Raw genomic sequence first — 24,825 nt, 5'->3', positions numbered from 1 at the left:
AATTGCAGTGTTCAAGTTTTGGTTTGGATTTTGAAAAAGATTATTCTTTTCAGTATGAAATAAAAATAATAAGGGAGAAACCTCTTATGAGGCTGGCCTGTGTGTTGAAGCCAGTTACCATTAATGAAGAAGCTTGGCTTAGATCAGGGTTGCTGGAACATATTTTACCTGGTTTTATTGGATTTTGTCTATGTTTTGATGATTTGAAAAAATGGAAGTGAATCATGGGTAGTGAGCTCCTGATAAGTTATATGAGTACTTTTAACCAGTGCCAAGTTTCTTAAAGAAAGCCCAGGAACAATCTTAAGATTTTTGGCCCTTTCTAATCCATTATGTGGCAAGGAGATGCAAAAACATTGGTCCTTTGTGGGCGGAAGCTTATGCATTTTAGTTGTGTTAGCTAAGGATAGCTATTAAACACTTAGGTGTAATGTGGGACTAACCTCTCTTTTGACTCAGCTGCTGGAAGAAGTGCAAGAATTCTTGTCAGCAGGGAAGGTCAAGGAGAAAGCACAGATTGCTCTGATTACCAAAAAGATTCCTCCTGACTAGTGACTTGGCTGCTGGATCCCTGTTATACCTACAGAGAAGATGCAGGGATAAACTTTGTGATCTTTCTCCCAAACCTCGTTTAGACAGCAGCTTAGCTGGGAATTGCACGAGAAATTTTTTGGTTTTGTTTTTCCTAACTACTTAGGGAGAAATAAAGGTCGGTTTGTATGTGCTGACTCAGAGTATACTTAAACTGTTTCTAATGCTGTCATGCAGTGCCATGGACAAAACTTGTTTATGGACCTGTTTCCTGTGCGGAGCTTTCTTGGCAAAGCTGTTGCTTCTTTGCTGTATGCTGCAGAGTGAATAAAAGGCAGGAGGTGTATTCACCGCACGCTATAGTCCCTTTCCTCCCTGTTGTTGCAGATGTCCTTATGCCAGGTGATACTAACAGAGGTTTTGCCACCTCATCAAAATATGAGAAGTAGCCAGAGATTTTTAGCATTGCTGTGGGGAGTGCCACTGTTCTTGCTGTTTTCTGGTACATCAGAAAGAGATGTATACATGTGTAGGAGCATTTTATTCCAGTTAGATCCTGGCCAAATTCATCCTTCCGAACACTTGCCATACTGCTGGGATTTGACACCAGGATTAGATTTCTTTGGTATTTAATCTTTCTTGAGTTTGAGTGGAGGCAGGCATGCCCTGGATTTGCTTTTGCCTTTTTTTTTAATGGTTATTATTTGAAGGTTTTAGCATCTCATTTTTTTTTTTCCCAATGGACAATCAGCAAAACAGATATTTAGACTGAGGCTTGTTCTGTCTTCTCATGTGTCCGCCACTGATTTGAAGTACTCTAGCCTTCTGGGTATTGATTCAGTTATCATCTGTGACTTAAGAGTTGAATGTAAACTGAAGAGAGATACCAACATGATAAAAGCTTCCCACTTCATCAGTTTTAACATTTAGAAAACACTGCATTAGTGTTTCTAGGGACATTTTAAATCTGTTTCATTCTGAGGGAAATTGCCTTGTCATCTCAACTTCATTCTGTCACTTTTTAAAGTCACAGGTTTTAGTTGATTGCAGTCCATTTGGAAAAATATTCGGCAGTTTCTACTTATCGTCAGTTCACAGGAAGTATTAATAGGTCAAGACCACTTCCATGAACTCTGAAAATACAGTCAAGACATTTCGTTATCATACTTTTTGGAGGGATTGTCATAACACACACTGGTAATGTGATTGAGAGCAAAAGATACTACAGCTGCTTTGAAGATTGGGATATGTCTAAATACAGGTTGTAAAATGATTGTGTTGATACCTGTGGTATCTTTACAAGACTGGATAAGGTTGACCTTGAGTGCTGTTGTCATGTCTGTGTGAGAAATCTCAGAAAACAGAGTCAAGCAATAGCTTCTAGTCATTTGGGGCTCTTTCTCACAGGATGCGAGAGGCTCCGCTCTGCGTTAAGAGAGGTGACCCCATTTGTATAATGTGTTTGGGTTCACTGTTAAAGAGGTGGTTGTTGGCTCTGATGCCTGTAGTGTGTTGACAATACTCTTGCACAATTTCTAGTGAAACAGAAGATCTGATAACTAAATGAGAGTATTTGGTGTCCAAGTAGCAGCTGTGGAAAACATTTTGGGTTTTGTCGTCATTATTATGATATGAAAAATACAGTATGGTAAATATGGCATTTTTTCTACGTGCATACCTCAATAGGTCATTCATGCTGTCACTACCTTGGAGGTAGAATATGGAGCGAGTAAAGACTGTGATATCTGCATATTAAGAGCAGTCTCTTGCTACAAACTTGTGACACCAGTGCTTCTCTTGGGTGATGGGTTGCTGTTCTTGCTGCTATGTTGTTAATACACAGATGAAGCCTGCCAGGTTCACTTCTGATGTCTAAATTAACTTATTCAATGGCTGAAAAGGAACACTTGATTTTAATAGTATTCAGTCCCTCTCTTATTAGGGTCCTTGTTTTTCATTAATTTTCTTCCCTGTCATTTAATCAGATTGTAGCAGGAAAATAGGTATTGTCTACTCAGCATTGGCAGATTAAACACTATTGAAAGATCTTTCAACAGCCTGGTAGGTGAAAATGACCATTTCGTCTTTTAAACTTTTTGGGTGGTATTTTAATATACTAATCTTAATTTACTAAATATATCTCTTTTTTGCTCTCTGATTGCATCCTGACACTTCATGCCACTGTGTTGTCGCTGAGGCTTGCTTTACCTGATTGAGGTGCCTGGTGAGAGACCCATGAGTTGATAATGGGATCAATGAGCTAGAATAAGTTGTTATTTCCAGTTCTGTTCATGGGGCTGAAAGAGCCTGCCGTAAGCCTTTGGGCTTCTGGAAATTTGGAGTTAATTTACAAGAATGATGATTTAAACATTGACAAATGTAGCTACTCTTGGAATATAGAATTAGTTTAATTTTGTACTCAAAACATTTTTTGCACTGTTTGGTTTTGCCTTTAATTCCTTTGACCTAACCTTTCCAGAATACTCCCTCTCCCTATCTTATTTACCCAGTTTCTAATAATGACCTCACCCAAGGTTTACCACAATAGTTAATAATTAGCTTTCTGAGATAACTACTTAAATTCTAGAGCTAAACATTATGTCCCCTCTTTCGCTCTTTTGATGTACTGTATAACATGACAGGATCTAAATGTCAGCAGGTCTCACATTTGATTCACATTAATATAATTACCTGCAGTGCTTGGACAAACAGAACTGAAACTCTTTCATCCTCAGATCAGAGACTTTTTCCCATCTTTGAAGATAAGACTCTAGGTTGGCTTTTGAAACTGCCCACTTAAAGTGGCTTTGTTTACGTAACAGACTTTTGCAACGGTACATTTTAATGCATTTGGAGTTGCCTCAGTCACACCAAGTGTGCACAGATAATGAGCAGAATTTGAAAAATACGCTCTCCAGAGAGGAGCTGTGTAGTTGATCAGGTGACAGCAGTCTTGCTTGTGTACTGTGGCCTTCTCTAGCAGGAGGTCCCACTGATCAGCGTTTTGTGATATCCAGACCACATCTCTGATTGCTAAGGTGGTTCCAGCTCTGCCCAAAACACATGTGAAGAGCCACGGTCCCGCTTCCTCCTGTCTGTGCTGTCATTCATGCTTATCTGCTATTTCTGTAGCTCCTGGTTACACCCATGCTGACTTCACATTTTCTTGTTTCTGTGTAAAATTTGACAAGGCTGCACCTTATCACTGTTGTTCCGTTCCCTCCTCTAGAAAGCAATGACAGTAACTGTCATTCATTCTGACTGAGGAAAGCTGCTGTGTTTAGAGCTTTCTGTGATAATTTAAAGTTATTGCCTTGGTAGCTTTTGATCAGTTGGTGAAAGCCAGTCTTTGAATAAAATGCAGTGTACAGCAAAATTTTCTACGTTTGGGGGACTGGAGAGGGGAGCTGCATTTCAGGTCCTAACTGTCAAGTGTCCTCCCACTCTGGGCAGTGATCAGCTTAGAATAGGCTTTCAAGCCGATGGCACATGTCAAATATCTGTTACAAATTGCTCTGGAAGATGTTTAGAAACTGCTGGTGATCTTAGGGCAGCAGCCACCATCTTTTTTCTCAGGTTCTTTGTTGTTTTTGGAAAGGTTATTACATCAAGCTTCCACCAAGATTGAAGATAATACAGGACTGTGTTTCATGTCGATTTTTATTGTGTGATAGTGAAATACAGAAGAGTCCTGAAGAGCAAAGAGCTTGACTTGAAGTTTTTATTTTCCTTATTAGCTTTTCAAAACTAAAAGGTATTACAAGAGGCTGTGAAGTTGTGAATTAAGGTATGAGGCAACAAAGAGACTATATAGTACTGAGCCCAGCAATTACTGCCATAAGCACTGTAACCAAACAAGTGCTGTTCTTGTATGCAAAAATAATTGAGGTGGCAAGACCAGAGGAATTTTTTCAGGGTGTATTGATTTTAGTTTGGCAGAAGTTATGTGAAGCTACCAATAATTCACAAAGAAAATTTGCCCTCACCATTTCAGAGGCTAGGTGCTGTTTAATTTGAAGAATCTTTGTAGACTATTCCATGGAAAGTACTTTTCTCAATGCATTCTGGAGGCAGAGAAAAGAGCAAAAAGATAAGCATGTAAGGTGCTGAACACCATACCTTGGCCCTGTCTGCACAGGGCTTCAAGGAAGGCAAATGATAAAGCTGTTGTGTCAGTCTTCCCAAGAGATCGCGGTCTTCCCAAGAGATGGTGGTCTTCCCAGCCTCACGCTGAGTGAAGCTTTGTGTTTCTCCTCCACCTCTCGCTAAGAGCCAAGGAAAGCTGATCCAGGTAATGCCATGGTCTTAACCCAGCAGGTAGCCAAATGCCACGCAGCTGCTTGCTCACTCTCCCCTGCCCCCACCCCCGCCCTGGGGAATGGGAGAGAGAATGGGAAAGGTAGAGAGACTCGTGGGTTGAGATGAAAACAATTTAATAACTGAAATAATAATAATAGAGTATACAAATAAGTGATGCACAGTGCAACTGCTCAACACTTGCTGACCAAGGCCCAGCCTGTCCCTGGCTAGCGGAGGAGAGAAAGTCTCAAAACCGCAGTCCTGGAAGAGAGAGCTCACGTCCCAGCCAACTCTCATCTATACACTGGGCACAATGTTGCATGATATGCAGTTTGGATCCATTGCTCTGGCTATGCTCCCTCCCAGCTTCTTGTGCACCTGCACACTAGCAAAGCATGGGCAGTTGAAGAGTCTTTGATTTCTTAGCAACAGCTAAAACCATCAGTATATTCTCAACATTCTCCTCATACTGTCCCATATTAAATTCAAAACATAGCGCTATGCTAGCTACTGAGAAGAAAATTAGCTCTATTCCAGCCAAAACCAGGACAGGTAAACATGTGTGGGGTCCTTCTTCATAGTGTGCCTCTGTATGCTTGCTTACAGGCTCTCTGTATGCTTGCTTATTTGTTTAGATCTGCTTTGACTAACGGATAATGTGTAAAGTCGATTGTGTGATAGGAGGTTATCTTTCTGATATTTGACATTAGCTTTGGACTTTCCTTACCTACTAGACTTCACAGGAATGAGACAGATTATAGAAGCTCCTTCAGTTTTCCTTATTAATGAATCTGTTGTCTTGCTGTTGTTATTTACATGTTTATTCTGTGGTAGTTCTTTACTGTACGCAGTCAGACTTTTATCGGTTGCTTTCCAGACATCGAAGACTTTGAGGAAGCTTTTGGGGTTTGGAGGGCTGTTGGTTTCTTGCTTGATTGAACAACAGTGAGCTGTTGTAATCTAAATTTTCAGCAGAATGGCATCTGATAACATGTCACATAACACATAGTGGTTAGCTGGAAGTTAAGTAGCTGTTTGAAGATCTGTTCATTCTCTACAAATCCACAGCTGTGGTCTGTCACCAGAATCTTAATTGGACACATCTGCACAATGGTATTGTAGTTTGCTCTCCGTGTTTACAGGTGCTACTGCTTGGATTCAGCCTCCCAAATTACTCCTGTTGTGTATGTCTATGGTGCAGTTTGTATTTTCAGATTATGGGAAAGCCAGGCTGTTTCCCAGTCTCTTGCCCCCTCACCTTCCAAAAAAAGCTTACTTTATTTTGGAAATCCCTGATTTTTAGTTAATCAATGTCTTTCTCAAAGGTTTTTACCCTCTTTTCAGAAGTTCACGTGCTGTTTTCTCTGGGCCTTGCAAGAGATTTTCTGACTCCTCTGTATATTAATATTAGCTTTGTGCTTTAAGAGAGCTGTTGCACTTGTGATTCCTCTTTTGGCAAAAAGCCAAGTTGTTTATCATGTAACTCTGTATCTCTAAAGGCAATACTGATTCTTGTTTACTTGATCCCTTTCTGCCAAAGCCTGAAGATTGCATCTCTTTTGATAAAGGGGACATCTTCTTCATACCTCATGCCTTTCTAGACACTTTTTAAAAAAAATACAGTGCTAATTTCAATTGTGTGTGCATGTCTTGGGCAGTGGAAGCGATAATTAAATGGAAAGGTTTGAAATCAGGCGGAGAAATTGGCATGAAGGGACAAAGGAAGTTAACATTATTTGTGTAAGTGTAGTGCACAGCGAACAGCTGAGTACCTGACTTGTGTTCTGTGCTGGTACCTCCAAAGTGTTTTGGGTTGTTTTTTTCTGTTTTTAATTCACAGGCAAACAAAGATTACACATTGGCTTTTTCTGTAGTAATAAACTAAACATTGCCAAGGAATATTTACTCCCAGGTACCCAAACATGATTATCTGTACTGTCAAATAATCCAAACAATCCTTGGCAACGTTTTTGGCCTGTGCCAACTAGCCTCTCGCAACAACTTTTTCCATTGCTGAGGAACTACCAAGGTCCAGGGACTGTGCCTGATGGGCAGTTTGAGCGTTACCTGCTCTGAAGCCTAAGGGTGTAGAGGCCAGTTGACCTCAGTGTCAGAAAACTCTTCAGGGCTTGTTTAAATTTTGTTTGTAGGCTGTAGCTCCTAATAGCTAAAAAGTTTCTGTGTTTGTGCTGAATCCCATGGTCAGGAACATTCAAGGTGACACTGCTTTGTTATCTTCCTGAAGAAAGTTTCATGTTGATCATTTGTACTGTATCAGCTTTAAAATGTTACTACTTTGATGTCTGTGTGTGGGAATAAACCACAAGATGACAAGATAGCCCTTCCGCTTTCAGAAAAGCTGTAGAGATGGGAGAGTTTGTAAGGTGTCCTTAGCTGCGTAACCACAGCTGCTGTGAAGTTGGTGTGATGCTTCTCTGAGGCAGTATTTGTTCTTCTTTCTTTATGAAGACTCAAAATCTATCAGTTATTTTTTGGCATGTTTTTATAGCTGATTTTGCAATGTAATAGTCGTCACCATTTTAAATCTCTTGGCCCTTCATATGCCTTGGGTTGCTTCTTGATGTGAGGTTGCAAAGGAGTTATGTGAACGTAATGTTTGTAAAATGCTTTGAAGATGAAAAGCTGTACAGTAGGTTTTTATTATTACCAGAGGCAAAGTGAGCAGGAGTGGCTTAATGCTGGACTGTTCATTTCCCAAGAGATGCCTTTGTTTTGAAGAGTGCACGTTATCGGTTGGGTTGAAGACAAAATCATCTTATTTCAAGTCTGAATATAAATAAACTGGCAAACTTTCCACCTTGAGATTATTTGCATGAGATGATTGTAAGGAGCAGAGACAGTTACAGTACTATCTTGGCTCTGTTCTTAGCTTACGCTTAAAGGAACATTTATTTAATGTATATGGCTTCTACTGTCCAAAGGTATTTTGAATCCAATCCTTTCAAACATCCTTATCAATATAGCAGTATTTTTTTACATGTCTGTATATATATGACCTATAGATATGTATGAAATATATATTTTATATACTTGATATATGTATTTGAGATATATATATTTCTCTTCTACAGATAAAATCAGTTTCAGCATATGAATGAAAAAGTGGTCTGCATTCAGAAATGGTGACACTTTGTTAGAATTCAGTTCACAGAGAGTTTTTCACATGCTCAACCTACCACATATAGAAGAACTGTCTTTTTTTAATAGTGCTTTAAATATTTCTTGAATAATTTTTATTTCCAGACGGTATCTACATCATTAACTGATAGGTGGTTGTACAGGGAAAAAGAAAAGAAGTGAGCTGTTTGGCAATTCTCAAGCTATTACTGTTTCCTTGTGACTTAGAGGAGAAGGGGAGGATCGGTGTCGTTCAAATAGAAATTCAGCTTCAGCTTGCTAAGCAGGGGACTGCTCCAGTGACACCGATGTCCTCACGTGGTTCGTTGTCTCGCTTGCCCTTGCAGCGGGTCATCGCTTCCACCCAGCAGCCGTGTTGTGACACGGCTGTTCTGTGGTGTCAGCACGGGGCGCCTTTGGGGAGCTGGAGCTGCTGCAGCTGGGGGTTTCCGAAGCAGCTGAGGGGCCACTGGACCACAGCCAAGAGCGAGGCATCACGTCCCGGTGGCCTTGAGCGGGCCGCCTCGCTCTGTGCAGCTGCGAAAGCTTTGGGCTCCTGCCTGGCACTTGCAGAAATCGTCGTGAAATTTGCTGATTCTGCCAGACGGGAGCTAAACGCTTGTTCCCAAGTGGTGTGTCCCATCGGTACAGCTGTTGGTTATGAAAAACACGCAAGGGCTTTCATCCATAATAATAGAGCTTTGTTGAAGTGCTGCAAGCTCAAAATGCTCTGAGTAATACTATCATATGGTACCTCCTTGCTTAGCCTGTAGGGAACTTCTCCCCCCCGCCCCCCATGCTTCAGTTAAAATGTTCATTTATTGTCATCACTTATATCAGAGGTGGGGAGGGACGCTAAATTTTCCCTCAGTGCTGTCAATAAGGATTAGCTGACATTGTTGAGCAGTGCTTTCAAAATATTCTGACCTATTTACCCAACAAAACTGATCAGAACAAAATAAACAGTTCTGCTCAGCAGCTGAATGCCGTATTGTGGCAGCTATATTTGGCAGTGGATTTTCTCATCGTTTTTCCAATGTAGGCAAAACCTCAGTGCTACAGAAACCTTAAACATTACAAGCAGATAATACCCTTACTGAATAGCTTGATTCTCCTGTTGCCTTTTGGGGAAAGGGGACAGTATGGCCATAATTCAGTTGGAACAAATGCTTATGAAGCAATTGACAAAAAAGCATATGAGTAGATTTATCATTTTGCCATGCAGGGTAGTAAATAATAGCATCATTTCCAGCAAGCTGCGGTATATACCTGCAAGGCGGTGGATCTCTGTCCAAGGTGTAACCTCTGTAAAGAAGTATTAAAACAGGGAATTGTGACAGACTGTAAGAATTGTTGGTTTCGTGCTTGGGTTTTATTTTTTTTTTTGTTTTGCAACAACCATAGTGAATATTTGCAATTACCTCTTCGTTTTTATGTGGTATTTTTTAAGGATTGAATCGAGATAAATGTTTCGTTTTAACTATTTGGACAACCATCCCGTATTTCTTGGGTCACAGATTTTTGGTAGATTGGAGGATAAAATTGCCTGACACTCAAGACAGGGAAATATCTCTTTCTATCTTGCATCTGGAATTCAGATTCTGAGAATACTAAAATGAAGCCTTTTAAAACTTGTCTTTTTTTCCCGATTCCATTTAGTGATAGTCCCAATGCTGTCCATGAGGTGGAAAAGTGGTTACCACGACTGCACTCAGTTGTCATAGGACCTGGCTTAGGTAGAGATGAAGTTCTACTTGAGAACGCTAAGGTAATGTGATATTTTATTCTGTGTCTTTGTGTTGAATTTTATTAACCAATTTCCTGTCTTTTACACGATTACATAATTGTTCTTGATCAGGGTTGCTAAATAACAAATTTAATAAAATATTCTTGACTGAAAATTACAGCTGTTAGTCATGGTCTTCATTATTAACGTGTAAGCATCACTCTGAATTTTAGGCACCCATATGGTTGTTTTGATTTGCTTTTGTTTTGAGTGTGAGAGTTGCGAGTTAAGAAATAGACATTAGCATCTTTAGATAAAGGGCTCTGTGTTTTCTTAGGTGCAAAGCACCTGTACTATAAGAACATAAGTATGAATTTGAGTTCTTAATTTTCCTAACTGTATTTGACAACTTGTGTTAGGAGAGGCACCAAAGAACAGGGACTGTGTCCCCTTGCAATAAGAAACAATACTCTTAGTTATAAAATGTTGCAGATTTCTACTCTGGGTAAAGAGGTAATCCTATTTTCTGTCACGCCTTAGTGGAGAGGTGAAAACAGGAGCTTAGATAGTTCTGTACTCTAAATAATACATACTTATACAGTCTTCCAGATGATGTCTTGTATTATTCTCAACACATCTTTGTACATTCAAAGTGTATCTTTCAGTCTAATGTCAGTCTAATTTTGCACAATTTAAATTTTTCTTTTCCTGAGAAGTATTACTGAATTAATCAGTAGTACTAACAAGTGGATTTAATATAACGTACAGAAAAGTTGACAGTTACACAGTGAACTTGCAAAACAGGGAAGGCAAGAGACTGGAGACCACACTATCAAGTAGTTCAGAATACCTTGAGAGATATGGAGGGTGGTTTTGTTAGAGAAAGTTGCTATTGGAGCTCTTAGCTTCTTTAATTCTCCTTCTGCTTCCAAAAAATGTTTGGCCTATGATATAGGGGTGCAAAACTGATAAAGAGTATGGATTCAGAAAGAAAGAAAAAGAAATTTATTACAGCTGATCAAGCAATCAAATTCTATCCCGAATGAAAGATTTCAACAGAGATTATTCTTTTTTGAAAACATTTTTTCAGAATTCTTTTTACAGACAAAGATTTTGGGCAATGTTTGTTTTTTCTTGGTCTTAAAAAAATTTTTTATGTTTTTTTTTTTTCCTAAAGGAAAACAACTTTAAACAAAAGAAAATAAGAATTCATTTAGCATATCTAAGATGTCTAACATAAGCCTCTTTTATATCAGAATTCCATCTGGGTTTTATAAATATCTTTCAATGTGCTTCTCGGTGTTACAGAAGTATCTGGAAGATTCCTTGATTGTGGGGTTTTTTTCATCACTGCTAAAAATAATTTTGCCTTCTTAGTGAATTACAAGCATACTTTCACTTCAGCCTGGCTGTCCTGTGTGAGCCAGCTTAAAGTTAAAGAAACAAACCCAGCCAATGAAGACAAGGCATTTGGAAGTTACTCTATGCTAAAATCTCAGACCACGTTCACATGAACTGTGGATCTGACCTTATTAATTTCAAGTCACTTTAAAGCTCAATTTCTTTGTCTTTACTGTAGTTATGTAAGAGTTCATTAGTTACCCAGTGTTGTTTTTTAAATCCAACTACCGTAATCTTCTAAACTCTTTGTTGGGCCAAAACCTTTAATAAGTGCATGTAATTAGGGACAAATGAACCCTGGTTGCCTGCTTGAGGAAGACTGGTGCTTCTCTGTGCTGAGGAAAGGCTGAGTCTCCCTCTTGCTTCAGCAGAGAATTTTAAGCTTTGTATCACTCTTCACCTTCAAGGAAAAAAAACAAGTGATGATAGTGTTCCTATTTTAAACTTTTATAGGAGGTTGGCTTGGTGTATAGTCTTCTGTTTTCTCTTTAAGCTAACCTCAGCATGCTGTCATATGAATACAGGGCTGAGATGTAGATTAGTGTCTGGTTTCTGGTCAGGGCTTTGTATCAGAGTGGCAGTGACAATGGGAGAGAGCTTCCCTCCTTCCTCCTCATGCCCATTAAAGTGCTGAGGTGTAGTGGTCTGTCACCTCTCTGATGCTGTTCGTATGTCAGTTCTTGTCAGTATTGTGCCAGCACATTGCCAATGAATGTGCTTGTCCAAACAATCATGTGTTGAGGCTGCTTCTCTCTTACGAGCATTGAGAAATTCAGATACTAATGCAGTAACCTGTGATTTCTGGTATACAGCCCATGGACAGTGTTTTATTGTGGAATAGCTCAAGTACTTGTTGACCAGATGGTGAATCTTCTCTCTCCAGACCAAAGAATGCTTTGTTTCCTCAGCATCTTTACTATGTCACCTGCCTCCCTCATGCCTAATGCCTGACATGTGTGCACTGTGGCATTTCAGCTCCTTTCAACAGTCTGATAGAAAAGAAGCACCTTATGATCAGTTTCCTTTGAATTTTCTTTTTTTATCTTAAGAGCACAGTGATACGCTTTGAATACATACTTATTGGCTTCCTGTGATTGTCTGGGTTTGGCTGTAATTCCATTTACAAGTCCTGTTACAAGAAGCCACTCTACAAGTTATATTCCTTTCTCATATGCCAGTTGTATGGGTCTGTGCCAAAACCCTCCCATGCTGTTCCTCAGTTGCCTGGGTGAGGGCTGATGTTCTGTCAGAGCTTTCTAGCCATGAGTTTGCAGGACCAGGAGCTGCAGCTTCAGAAAAATCTAAAGAAAGCATTGGTTGCGTTGTAATAGCTGTGCAGCTAGATCCCACACAGATGTGGCAGTCCTGGTCTTGGCCTGGTTAGACCCTCCAACTCTGAAGCAAATAAGCAGTCCAAGCTATTTCCCTTCAAGAGAAAGGAACAAAAACACATTTCTGCTCCAGTTCTCATCTCTGGAGTGTGCAGACTGAAGCATCTCTGCTCCCCATTTTACTTCAAACTTCTGAAATGCTGTTACCACATCTGACGTGGAGCTTGGCCATCACAACCAGCTTCCTTGTAGGCAACATCAGGTCATCTGTTTTTCCCTTTCAGTGTCCGTGATTGATTCTGGCCAGCGATGACAGTAGTGTTACCTCCCCGAGTTCACCTCAGTTGGTATGCTGCTGCTGGTGGTTTAGACTCTTGTTGAGAAAGTGTTTAGTTGCCACATGGAAACAAGGCCAAGGTCCCTATCAGTGTCCTCTGGCAATGCTTAGAAGCAGCATATTTCCAAAGCTATTGGATGTTCTCCTTTTTTCACACAGCAGCAATATTATGTCCCTGTCATATCTACCCACCACAGCGTTCTTTGTTCAGCTGTTCTAGGGATGTTTGCACTTCTGGTCTTACTCTGATCTGGTTTTTCTCGTAGCCTGAGTCTTGGAAGTAAGGGAATTACTGCCTGTGCCAGCAAAAGCTGTTCCTCAGGTTTGTGAGAGAACCAAGTTCCTCTCCTGCAGGGTGATGAGTGCAGCTCCCGAGAGGACTTAGGAAAGAATATTATATTCCTTGCATAGCCCTCTGGGAGAGGAGACGATGCTGCCTAATGCTCCAGGGTATTCTGCATTTTGCTGCTGCCCAGCACTTAGGCAGTTATGGACTTAGCTGTGTCCTGTATCGGTTTCCAGCCTCTCATCATCTCCTTTCTCCTTCTACTCCTGGCATGAATGTGATGTTCCTGTCAAATTTTCTGGTTCTGAGTTTGGTGAATCTCTATTGGGTACGTTATGGGCTTTGTGGTCAAATGAACTGATACAGAATTGTTGGTGGAATAATAGTTACTATTGGGATCAGGTGGGGAGAAGCATTCATCCTTATGAAAATCTCTGTCATTAACTGAAGTAAGACTTTGACGTTGGAATTGTCACTGGGTTCCTTGCCTCTCTCCCTGAAGTGGTAGCACTGAATCCTGGACTCCGCCACTCCAGTCTTGCCATGTTTTGTCTTGCAGCAGCAAAGTTAGATTGGTGTTTTCAGCACAGCATGCTTACTTCGCGCCTGTAAGAGAGGTAATGATTAATAGCAAGAATAGCTCTGTGTAATGCAGATTACATGGTAAAATTGACTGGATTCTCAGACTGCGTACTTGTTCCTCTTGCTCAATTCTGAGCCTTTGTTTTAGCTCTGAGAAAATATGTGGAATACCAGCCTGGGTATTTGGCTGAGGCCCTGCCTAGTCGCCATTTCTGCCCGTTGCTGTTGCTGTTTCTCTCCATCCAACCCCCTCACCCTACAACACTACCCTCAGACAGTGATTTGCCCTTAAAGATCTCTGTTATCTGTTGGAATATAAGTTCAGAAACCTTATTTTCCACGTCTAGTGATGTCATCTTAAGGTTGTGTGGAAATGTCTTGGCTGTAGTTAACGTCTAGCAAAGGGTGGGAGAGGTTTGGGCTGTTGTCATGGATCACTTACATCAAGTGTGCCCAGAGAGAGCCCACTTGAGATTTTCTCTTTCAGATGGATTCTCAGTTCCACCTCAACTGAGGTATCAGCCTTTCTGTGTTTGGTTTTGGTTAGTTGGATTAATTACCCCCTTCAAGTGTCATGCCTTCAGGATTTAGGCAACACAGCCTTAACAAATTGTGAGAATGGGACCAGGTGCTTCAGTACACTATCTGCACTAGTTTGGGCAAGCTCAAAAGAGCCATCTTTTGTTGTCATAGCAGTCTGTTAAAGCTAAATCTGCTACTATGGGCTTTGAGAAGCACTTTTCTCTTGCTACTGAGCTGCCCCCCTGGTTCCATTTCTACCAAGTATGAGACATCTGAGAAGCATCCCAGGCTAATGCTGCAGTTGATAGATTACTAATATTGTCTGTGGTACCTAGCACCATGTATGAATATGAACAACAGGTTGTGTTAACTGTTTGGAATCACTGCTCACATTGACTCAAGTTAGCATGAAAATGATTTACCAGAAATTTAATTTTTCAATGTGTGTCACATGTGCATTTACTTCCTCTGGAGATTCCTGTTGTGGGGATTCAGCAGTTCATAGGGAACTGATGTGGCCACAAGGACATGCCACTTTCTGTTCTCAGCCCTAGGCTGAGGAGGTGAGGTAGATGGGATCTTGTGCCTGTGATACTGCAGAGGCAAAAACCAGAGGGCATGTATACACACCCACTGTGAGAATGTGTGTGTGAACTGTATTTCTCTCAGCCCTCACCCAGCCCCCAAGATCGATGCATATACCACAAGTAGTATCCAGTGAAAAACTACTCTCTTACTAGCCGAGCCTCATTGCTTTCAAACAGCCCAATGAGAGTCAGGATCTGTGGACATCTTCACCTAATAGGAGGCAGTTGCTGGGATAGGGCGCAGTTCTTTCTCTGTGATGGTGGTAGTGGCATGGATAAAGCTTGGGAACGCCAGCTCTAGGCAGAGAGCGCCTCTTGGTTACGCTAAGAATTATTGCTGCTTGTGCGAAGAGCTATTAGCATTCTGTGGCTTCCTCACAAATGTCTTGATTAGAAAAACAGTGTTTGAAAATATGCTAACAGGACCTTGAATACAGGTTTATGCAGCTTGCAAGCAGCATTTATTTTCTAATATATGTAATGGATCTTGATGAAAGTCATTCACAGTGAAGTGGGATGTTTATTTGCTTTCTGTGTGCAGGCTTGTATTGTTTAACTTGATTTTGATACTTAAAAGCATTTGCTGGAATGGGATACCTTTTCAGCTCTTTCTGAGCATCATTCCAGAGTTCCAAGTTTATGCTTATTTGTTTCATTTTAAGACAAAATGCCAACAGCTGACCATGAATATCTTAAGCCAAATCTAACATTAACATAATCAGCCATAAATTGGAAACCTTCTAGAGTTTGCTTTGTGAGTGCAAATATTCAATGGATGAGACAGCATGAGAAAACTCAGTGCCTTTATTTATTCTGATTTAGATTTATTACTTTGGATTGAAGTAAACAGGATTATTGCTTAAACTGGTTTGGATGTATTTAGGCATGGAAGGGTATAATTGTAGCTTCTCAAGTGGTGTCTGGTTGGTCATGAATTTGTGGGGGATAGCTAAAAAAGTGCTCCATTTTTTTCATAACTAGGACAGTATTTCAGAGGCTTTTGCTTTGTATTCTTGTGTTCCTTATGTTCAGGCATTATTTTTGATTATGTCACTTCTTTAAGAATTTAGCATATGATTGAGGCAGATATTAAGAAACTATTAGCTGCAGTTTTCCTCCAAGTTTTGACAGCAAGTGATCTACTTTGAATTCAAAGAGGGAATCCACACGTGGATCGTTCTCATCTCTTTTTATTTTGTTTTATGTAGAATAGAGCAGTTTTGATTAGCTGCCATCTACAGCATCTTCAGCTTTGTTAGTTGTAACAACAGCTTTTAACTTTTCCCAAAACACTTGATGAGCTTGATGATGTAGTGGGGTACCCTTTAGAGTCCTTATTACCCTCTGCCTGGCTTCAGTGAAGTATTTTCCTGTGCACCTGAAAATCTGTTTTGGAAAACCAGGACTAGCATGTGGTGCTACAGTTAAAAGATAAAAGACCCAGTTAAATTGAATGGAGCATAAACCATGAGATAAAGAAGCAATTTGTTTCCAAGAAAGGATATTCTCTCTGTTATGTGGGTCTTCATTCAAGTAGTACCAGTGGTGGTCAGTAGTTAATCATTTCTTATGTGAGGTTTGAGAGCTTAGTGGAGTGATTAATGAGCTAGTGATAGTTATGCATACAGGAATATATGAAGTAAAACAGAGGCAATTAGGCTAGTTAAAGGTGATTTATATAAATCTTGTCCAAAGAATGAGATTTTGATTGACGTTGCTGAGTTTTGAAAGGAGGATGAGTTCTTGGATCAGTTTGTGGGAACGAATGAAAGCAAGTTTCAGAGTTAACTGCATGTTTCCACCAGTGGGTAAATAAAAACAAAACCAATTACTGAAAATATGGCTCTAATGTGAAGAATCTCAAACAGTGGGACTCTGTTTTTAATGTTTTTCAAAACTTCCTGTATCAAATCTATTCTATTTAGGGAAGCTTCTCCCCCCCACCCCCGCCAACTCTGACTGTAGCCTTGAGCACAGTCTGAGCTTGGGATATTTGCCTACCTCTAGCTGTGCAAGATTACAAACTTCTGCTTGCCAAGCCCATTTGCCAAGCATCTCTGCCGCAGAGCTGCATCCCCTCCTCTGTGCAGCTGAGTCCCTGCTAACTCTGCGTTTATCCAGGCTTGAAGCGAGGAATGCAGAAATGCTTCCTAGGGTTTGCAGCGTGTTGAGGTCGAACTTGTTTGTTCCTCCCAGGCACCTTGGGGAGGGGGATGTGCAGAAATGCTTCCAGCTGCAACATTTACAGGGAAATTTTGGCTGTTTCTTCCCTTTTATCTTTCTGTTCCAGACAAAACCATGGATTCAGGATTGTTGGATGAGAGCAGCATCCATGCGGAAAATGCAAGCAATTATAGGTGGCATTTCAACAGCAGTTTCTGATCCTAGCTTTCAGTAGAGGGTTCATTGTAAAAGGGGCCGCCAGTCCTTTTTGATTATTTAAGGTTGTATGAGACTTACCCAGTGCCAGGTTATGCACATTTGCATGTCTAAAACATTTTGCAAACCAGAAGCTAGTCATTCATGCTGCCTTGAGTCTGGCTACTCCAGCTTAGTCAGCCAGGAGCCCGGGTCAATCCAATGTTGTCAAATCAGTAGCATGGACTGGAGCAGTGGAGCTAAACTGAGTCATCAGTCACCTTAATGTAACCAGCATTCCAGAAGGTAGGATTTGAGCTTTCAGAGAATGGGCCTTCCAACCTCTCCTGGGCTATGGGCAGTCCTTTGATTACCCTGCCCATACAATACAGCAGAGGATAGCACTGACTTGCTCGGCAGACCTCAGTTGACAGGAGTTTTAGATGTGTGAACGCAGGCACAGTGTTTCACTGCAAGGCACATACTGCCCAGATGCCAAGGAGGTCTGTCAGTTTCCTCTTGGGACAAGTAAGGTATTACTCTCTCTCAGAAATCCAGTTATTAACAAGTTATATGGGTGCAAACTGTTGTTTAAAGGACCTCACCTGCTTAGCAGCCCTCCTCAGATGTTTTATCTTTACTTTGGAACATCTAGCAAAAGATTTCATTACATACTTGCCATTTGCAGGTAGCAGTAGAGCGCACTTTCAGAGGGCTGAAGGCAAGCTTATACTGCTTCCTAAAATGTTTGGATGTCATCATGGTCAGTGCTATCCATTATTATGGCATGCTGAAGCTTGAACTTCTTCTTGAGTACATGAGTAAGGAATTTTGCCAAGAGTAGGCCAAGACACGACTCGTGAAGGGACCTGAGAAATGCACTGTTCATTGCAAGTGTCAGTAAAGGAAACGTTGCCCACAGTATGTTTCCTTTGCAAAGTAGAAAGATGACAGTGTGATGCATCCTCAGTGAAAATTAATTACTGTTGTGGGATAGATGTTGCTTTATATGCTGCTGTTGTGGGTTTCTGTTTATTTCATTAAAAGTCAATCTTTTATTAAAACCACTGGCTCTAATTTCCTGATTCTTCCCTTTGCAAACACCGCATGCCAAAGTTATTGTGTAGCTAAACCAGTTCATCAGGAAAAACACAAGTAGTGATGTCACTATTAAAAATAATATTACAAATCATTGCTGGCATTCTGCTGCCTATCCACATCTAATTAAAAAAAGCTGAAGAGTACATCTAAGTCAGATGTGGGCAAAATTGTACGTAGTCATCCTTCTGAGGAGCAGTGGTGAACCAGCTTGCATGCTCTTGTATGTAGGCAGAATAAATAGGATGCATGTGCTATTGCTGGCTCGTGGAGTTGGGTGGAGAAGTCCAGACTGACTGCAGAGTTTTGCAAGAGGCTGTGGGTGCTCACTATGAGTGCACCACCTGCTCTCGGCTCCTGGTGCCTCAGGGTGGCTGCTCTATGAAGACTTCCATGGCTGATTAGATATCCTTTGATTGTACCTAGAAGCTTTTTTCGTCCCTCACTTGTTTCCCCCCATTCCCCTCCTAGCTGTTTTTTGCAGCCAGTGTCTTGCACTGGCTCATCTTGGCCCATTCCCTTTTTCAGTAATAATTGTGGAAGTGCGCAAGAGTCCTGGATATCCGTGTTAGTGCAGCGCAGGTGAATGTTGTGTTTCATAGCACAGCTGCACACTATCAACTGAATAAATTGTATCACGCTTTTCTGCATTACTGTGCCCTCTTTCAGCAGTAGCCTGTCCATTCGTTCCTTCAGGCTTCTTCCTCATGAGGTCCTTTCCAGCCTGAATGATTCTGATTTCGCATGTGTGTGGTGGTCTGGTTTTCAGTGTGTTGGGGGTTTCGTATTGTGTTTGGTTTTTGTGGGTTCCCCCCACCCCCCCAAAAAAAAAAAATAACATTGGAATTTAGTTTTGGGAATCTATTTTACAATTCCCATGTGAAAGCTGGGACAGAGAACACAGATTTCTACTAAAATGAATGTATTGCATTTCAAGGAATAGCTTCCATGGTAATAACTAATTAAAACACATAAATTCTTACCCTTACTTTGTAAATTTTCCCAATTGCAGTAAAGGGTTACCTTTACCCAGATAGAGCACAGGTTTCTACTGTGACACAACTTCTTTTTCAGGTCTTATTGAGTAGGTTGCTTGCATTCAAGTCCTGAATACCCAGTCACAGAACAAAGATTTTTCAGGAAATTTTGTATTTCAAAAGTAGAGGGGGGGTAGATTCAGGTTAATTTTACCCCTTCTGGCTCTCCTCCCTTCAACCACCTCCACTAAAAATTGCAATCACTAAAAAAACATTATTTTGGACATTCCTAAATGTTGAGTGTTTGGTGCCACTAACAAATGATAGCTGTGTGGGAGGTTGTCCCATACAGCACCTTCATGGCTTGTGGGAATCCCAGGTCATTTCCTCGTTGGCTTAATTAAGGTAGAAACTTAAACTTTGGTCTTCAGGTATTAGGAGAGGAAGCTCGTTACAGATTTTTTTCTAGCGTGAGTCCTGCCGTCTTGTAATACAGTTTATCATTGCTGATTTTAATCATGGTGGGATGGAACCCATTTCCCTTTTCTCATTCAGATGTTGTGGGCTGTAGAACCACTGTCTGAGGGCCACCAGGTATTTAGCTAACTGATTCAAAGCAGAATATCTCTAGCAAGAGACTGGCCAAACCCCTATTATTAGGACTCTCAACATGAAAGGTAGGAGACTGAAATTTTGGCCTGTGAATATTGCAGAGAAAGGATCTGAATTTCAGTCTTTGATATCTTAGCTAACCACTCTGGCTGTAGGTCATGAGGTTGGACAACGGCAGCATGTCACTCCCTCCTTCTCCTCCTTCCGTCCCTCTGTACTCAGCACTGGTGAGGCCGCACCTTGAATACTGTGTCCAGTTCTGGGCCCCGCACTTCAAGAAAGATGTTGAGGTGTTGGAGCGAGTCCAGAGGAGGGCGACCAAACTGGTGAAGGGTCTGGAGGGTCTGACCTATGAGGAACGGCTGAGGCAGCTGGGGTTGCTTAGGCTGGAGAAGAGGAGGCTCAGAGGTGACCTTATTGCAGTCTACAACTACCTGAAGGGAGGTTGTAGTGAAGTGGGAGTTGGCCTCTTCTCCCGGGCAACTAGCGATAGGACAAGAGGACACAGCCTCAAGCTTCGCCAGGGGAGGTTGAGGTTGGACATTAGGAAGAATTTCTTTTCAGAAAGGGTTATTAGACATTGGATCGCGCTGCCCAGGGAGGTGGTGGAGTCACCATCTCTGGATGTGTTTAAGAAAAGACTGGATGTGGCACTTAGTGCTATGGTCTAGTTGACATGGTGGTGTCAGGGCAATGGTTGGACTCGATGATCCCAGAGGTCTCTTCCAACCTGGTTGATTCTGTCCTTTCTGCTTGTGGCTAGTGCCAAGGTTGCCCTGTGAGTCCAGTCCTTCATTTCTGCATCTACTCAAGTGCTTAGGAACTGAGTGAAGGAAGTGCTCCTGCCTTGGCCTGCACCACGCTGTACCACCGCTGTTACAGTATAACATATTCTGTGCAAAGAAAGGTAGTCCACTGGGATATCTTGGAGCTAGAATCTCCAAAATCTTAATATTCAAAATGCTGTTTGATGAGAAAGGGTGATGTCTTGGTTTTGTCATTGATACCTGTATTTGTTTCTGTTTACTTGTGTGATTGGTGTTTAGATTTCAGGTCTTTTCTTAGTAACATTTTTTAGTATTTTTAATTAGCAACATTCTCTTCTAAATCCTTTCCTATATAAATAATTGTTACAAACTGAACAGATGGTTCCTGCTCATACACAAAGTCCTATCAGAAGCCATTAAATAGGTTTTGGTGTGAAAGTAAGAGTTAGTCTGAGCTGTATTAGTTGTGCAATTAACAGTGAAGGTTCTTCTGTATGCTACAAGTATTAAACCAGGGAAGTCCATGCCAAATATGGAGATACAGATTCAGCTGAAAATTGATTTTTGCTTCCAGGAGCAAAATGCTCTGCATAGAGGATGTTGCCGTTATTGCTGTAAACACCTCTTATGCAAATATTTTTTAATATAGTGTCTGAAGTAATAGAGCATTAAAAATGGGCTTCATCTCACCTAATTCATGGTGTCTAAAAATAAAGCAGTAAGGTGTCTCTGCTCCCTCTGTGATAGCTGAGGAGAGACAGGTATGTCTGTTGGTGATTCATCCCACCCTAAATGCAGTGTCTGAGCTTCATGGGATGAATTGCTCTCCAGTGGTGAGCCATTTGACCTTTAAATGGCAGCAGGTGAGATGGGTCCTGTCCACAATCAATAGGAAACAGAGGTTCTCCAGTGAATGTTGTGTCCTTCAAAAGAGTGGTTGTCTCAAGGGGTTCCCTTATCTCTGTTACTGCTTTATTACGGTTGCCAGATTGCCCCCTCCCTCCCCAGAACTTCTCTGAGGTTCCTTGTCCATCTCCAAGCAGCTTCTGTCTGGGGTTAAGGAAGGAAGAGGAAAGGAAAATAATTAGGGTGGGGTTTTGTTTGGTTGGTTGGTTTTTTTTTAATCAAAAATAAGCATTCTAAATAAGAGAAAGGACTTTGTATCCCCTGATTATTTGTTTTATAAGGAGAGAAAGAAAAAGCAAAGATTGCTCAGTATGTTAGATTAAAAATTGGTACCTCAGAGACTGGGTACACAATAAAAGTTGCTTGGCCAGTAGGTTTAACTTAGCAAGATGAAATTTCTCTTTAGAGCAGAGGTCAAATGTCTCATGATTGTGGAGGACGTGCTAGAGAGGTAGGAACTCAAAATGTTATTAGGAAGAAATGCCTTATCTCTCTGGAGTGTACCAGTGACCCAGCCTTCCAGAAGCTATTTACCTGTATTATTTACTTGAATGCTTTGTAACTTCCACCTCTTTTTTTTTTCTTCCTATACTTAACATTCTTTTGGTGGACAGTGGATCTTCAGGATTCTTGATTTAGCCTGTTGTTAGATACATATATAGACAAAAATAGAAATTCTAACTAGTGGTCAAGATGACATTTATGAGGATACATGAAAAGGGGCCAAACAATAACAACAGCCAAACCTTAACTGTTTCGGGAACAGAACTTTTGCAAAATTAGTTCCCTGGATTGCTCATAATGAATTCAAGAGAATGATTTGGAAGGATCAGGACTCCTGAGATCTGTTTCTTCCTTCAGACTTCCTTATGGCATCTGTTGAGGAAATCTTTTTTAGTATTAAAAAATAAGTGTCATGGAAGACTGCCATACTAAAATTGACATACTAGGATAAACTGGTGATTCATATTAGTGGGAAGTGGGGCAGTAATAATTTTGAGTGTACAGAAGGAGTTTGGTGAAGCTGCTAATGTACAAAAAAGTCTAATTAACACCAGTTAGAAAACAAAGTTGCAGTAAATGGTATTTGTATCTTCAAAAATGGGGGGAGGATGATCTGAATTCTTACATAATATCTTGCTAACCTCTAGGGCTCAGTGCCATATGATATTGTACCAGAAGAACTTAGTGTGATTCAAAAATAATTGGACTGTTGGATGTACAACATTCCTCTATACAGGAAAAAAAAAAAAATCCCATACACCTGGTTGCTAGATCCACAACCTTATTTCATTATAACCAAGTGAATCAAATAAAACATAATTGTTAATGAACTTAACACAGTAGGGGCAAAGCAGTATAGTTTCTGTGAAGGAAAACTGAGCTGTGCACATCTGTGCAGATTGAAATTAATGAATAAAGAAATTACTCTGTCTCATAAATTTCTTAAAATCTTTGAAAGTAAGGCACTCTGGTTTTCAGCATGCCACAACTAATTCTAGGTTCGTTTTAAGATTCCATCCTTGCAGAGGTGTTACATATACTTATTAATAAATTGGAATAATTTAGTAGTAGCTGAACGGTATGAGTTGTGTAAAACTTGCTATTGGCTCAAAATTGTGTAAGTAGCTGAATGTAAGACTTGGGGTGTTCCCCTGGGATCCTAAGGAGGGTGGGCACCTGGCAGTCTGAGACACACAGCCCAAGCCAAGACCCATGCAAGTGTGTGTATGTCATGGAAAGGTTTTTACTCTGTAGTGGCTTCTAATACAGCTGCAGCTTTGTGTTGAGACAAGTCCTCAGGCTTGGAGCAGTGGGTAGTGTTTCGATCTCATGCTTGCAACATGCAAACAGTGCCCAAACAAACAAAAGTAGTGTTGAGTTGAAGCTGAAATCTGCTGAAATCTGGTCATCCATTTGAAAATAGAAGGGACAGATTTCTACTGGTATTGGAAAAATCAGAATCTGGTATGAATGAGTTAGTGAGGATATGTATATGCCGTAATTAATAATTTACAGAAAGCAAGGTGGGCGGTGTTTATTTTGACCACAGTACAAGAACAGAGGTATGTTCAAAACCCTGAACGTTCATTAAAACCTGCTTCCTTATTCCTTGCATAATGTCTTGCTAATCTGTGGAGCTCAGTGCCGTATGATAGCAGATCTGAAGAACTTAATAATGTTCAAAAGTAATGAGACTTCTGGATGGATACCATCCTCTGTTATCTTATACAGGAGAAAGATAAACTCTCCAGCTTCAAAGACAAGTTGGTAATGACCAACATTCAAAAAACTTGACTGTCAGCCATTGCTCATTATAAAAGCCCGAGTATTAGTCGTTGCCACTGCTCGGTTGGGAGAGAGATCGTGGGCAGACAGTCTGCTGGTAGATACCGCTTACTGAAAAACACTTTTGCAAATGGTCTGTTGTCTGAGCCGTCTTGGTTTTGCTTTGAAAGTATAAAACATCCAAGACCAGGAGTGAAATGACATGTCTTACGTACTGCTTGTCTTGGGACGTTTGTACATAAACTCAAATACTGCAATGGGGCTATCATCAGAAAAGCAACTAAAATTAGCGTTACGATTATTGGTAGATTTAAATTGGCCATATTCATTTGGGTTTTTCTTTTTTCTATAATTGGAGATGTACGTTTACTATGTACGACTTAGTTGGCATTGCACACCTCCTGCAGCAGGGAGAGAGTGAGATTGCTTGCTTGTTTGCGTATCGACACCAAGGCGTCAGTTATGGAAACCGTGTTGACACTGCTTGTACTTGAACCAGGGAGAGAGCAACATAACTGTAAAATCACCAGTTGATATGAAAATGTCTTATATTACTTTGCAGAATATAACAGATTTTTTTTTTATATAACTTACATGATTAGATTTACTGTATGAATTTATTTTGGATCTTATGAGATTTAAATTAGCGAGCATCTTAAAGATATCTGCGTATTTTGCAGGGTATTATAGAGAAGTCGAAAGTGAAAGGAATTCCTATCGTTATTGATGCTGTAAGTATTTTCATAATTCAGTCAGTGGTTTGACATTTAAGAATCTATTCAGTAAATGTTCTTCTTACTGTTTTTTGCAGGATGGACTGTGGCTCATTTCCCAGCAGCCTTCTCTTATTCAAGGCTACCAGCGAGCTATTCTTACTCCAAACTATATGGAGTTTAGTAGACTGTATGAAGCCATGGTGAGCTGTTTTTCTTTTTGATATTTAAGTATGTGCAAGTTTTAGCCTTTCAGTCTTTAAAAATAAACAGCTTATTACTGGCTTAAACATTATGTGCTATTTTTTGTATGAGAGAGAAGCATTCTCTGGGTTTTTATTCCATGGGATAATTGCCACAACAAT

General features: G+C 40.6%; 1 protein-coding gene across 5 annotated transcripts in view; it reads left to right on the top strand.

Annotated features, from left to right (window-relative positions):
* The window catches only part of NAXD (NAD(P)HX dehydratase), a 53,629-nt gene that overhangs the window by 14,585 nt on the left and 14,219 nt on the right, over positions 1 to 24,825 (top strand). For all 5 annotated transcript variants that reach the window (XM_068395260.1, XM_068395258.1, XM_068395255.1 and 2 more), the window contains 3 exons: positions 9,628 to 9,736; positions 24,428 to 24,478; positions 24,559 to 24,663. In XM_068395260.1, the coding sequence (XP_068251361.1) occupies positions 9,628 to 9,736; positions 24,428 to 24,478; positions 24,559 to 24,663 (265 nt within the window). The remainder of the gene's footprint in view (positions 1 to 9,627; positions 9,737 to 24,427; positions 24,479 to 24,558; positions 24,664 to 24,825) is intronic.

This window comes from Nyctibius grandis, chromosome 2, assembly GCF_013368605.1.
Source record: "Nyctibius grandis isolate bNycGra1 chromosome 2, bNycGra1.pri, whole genome shotgun sequence".
Classification (NCBI taxonomy): Eukaryota; Metazoa; Chordata; class Aves; order Nyctibiiformes; family Nyctibiidae; genus Nyctibius; species Nyctibius grandis.
Note: the sequence above shows the minus strand (reverse complement) of the source record. Positions and strands in the feature narration are given on the sequence as shown.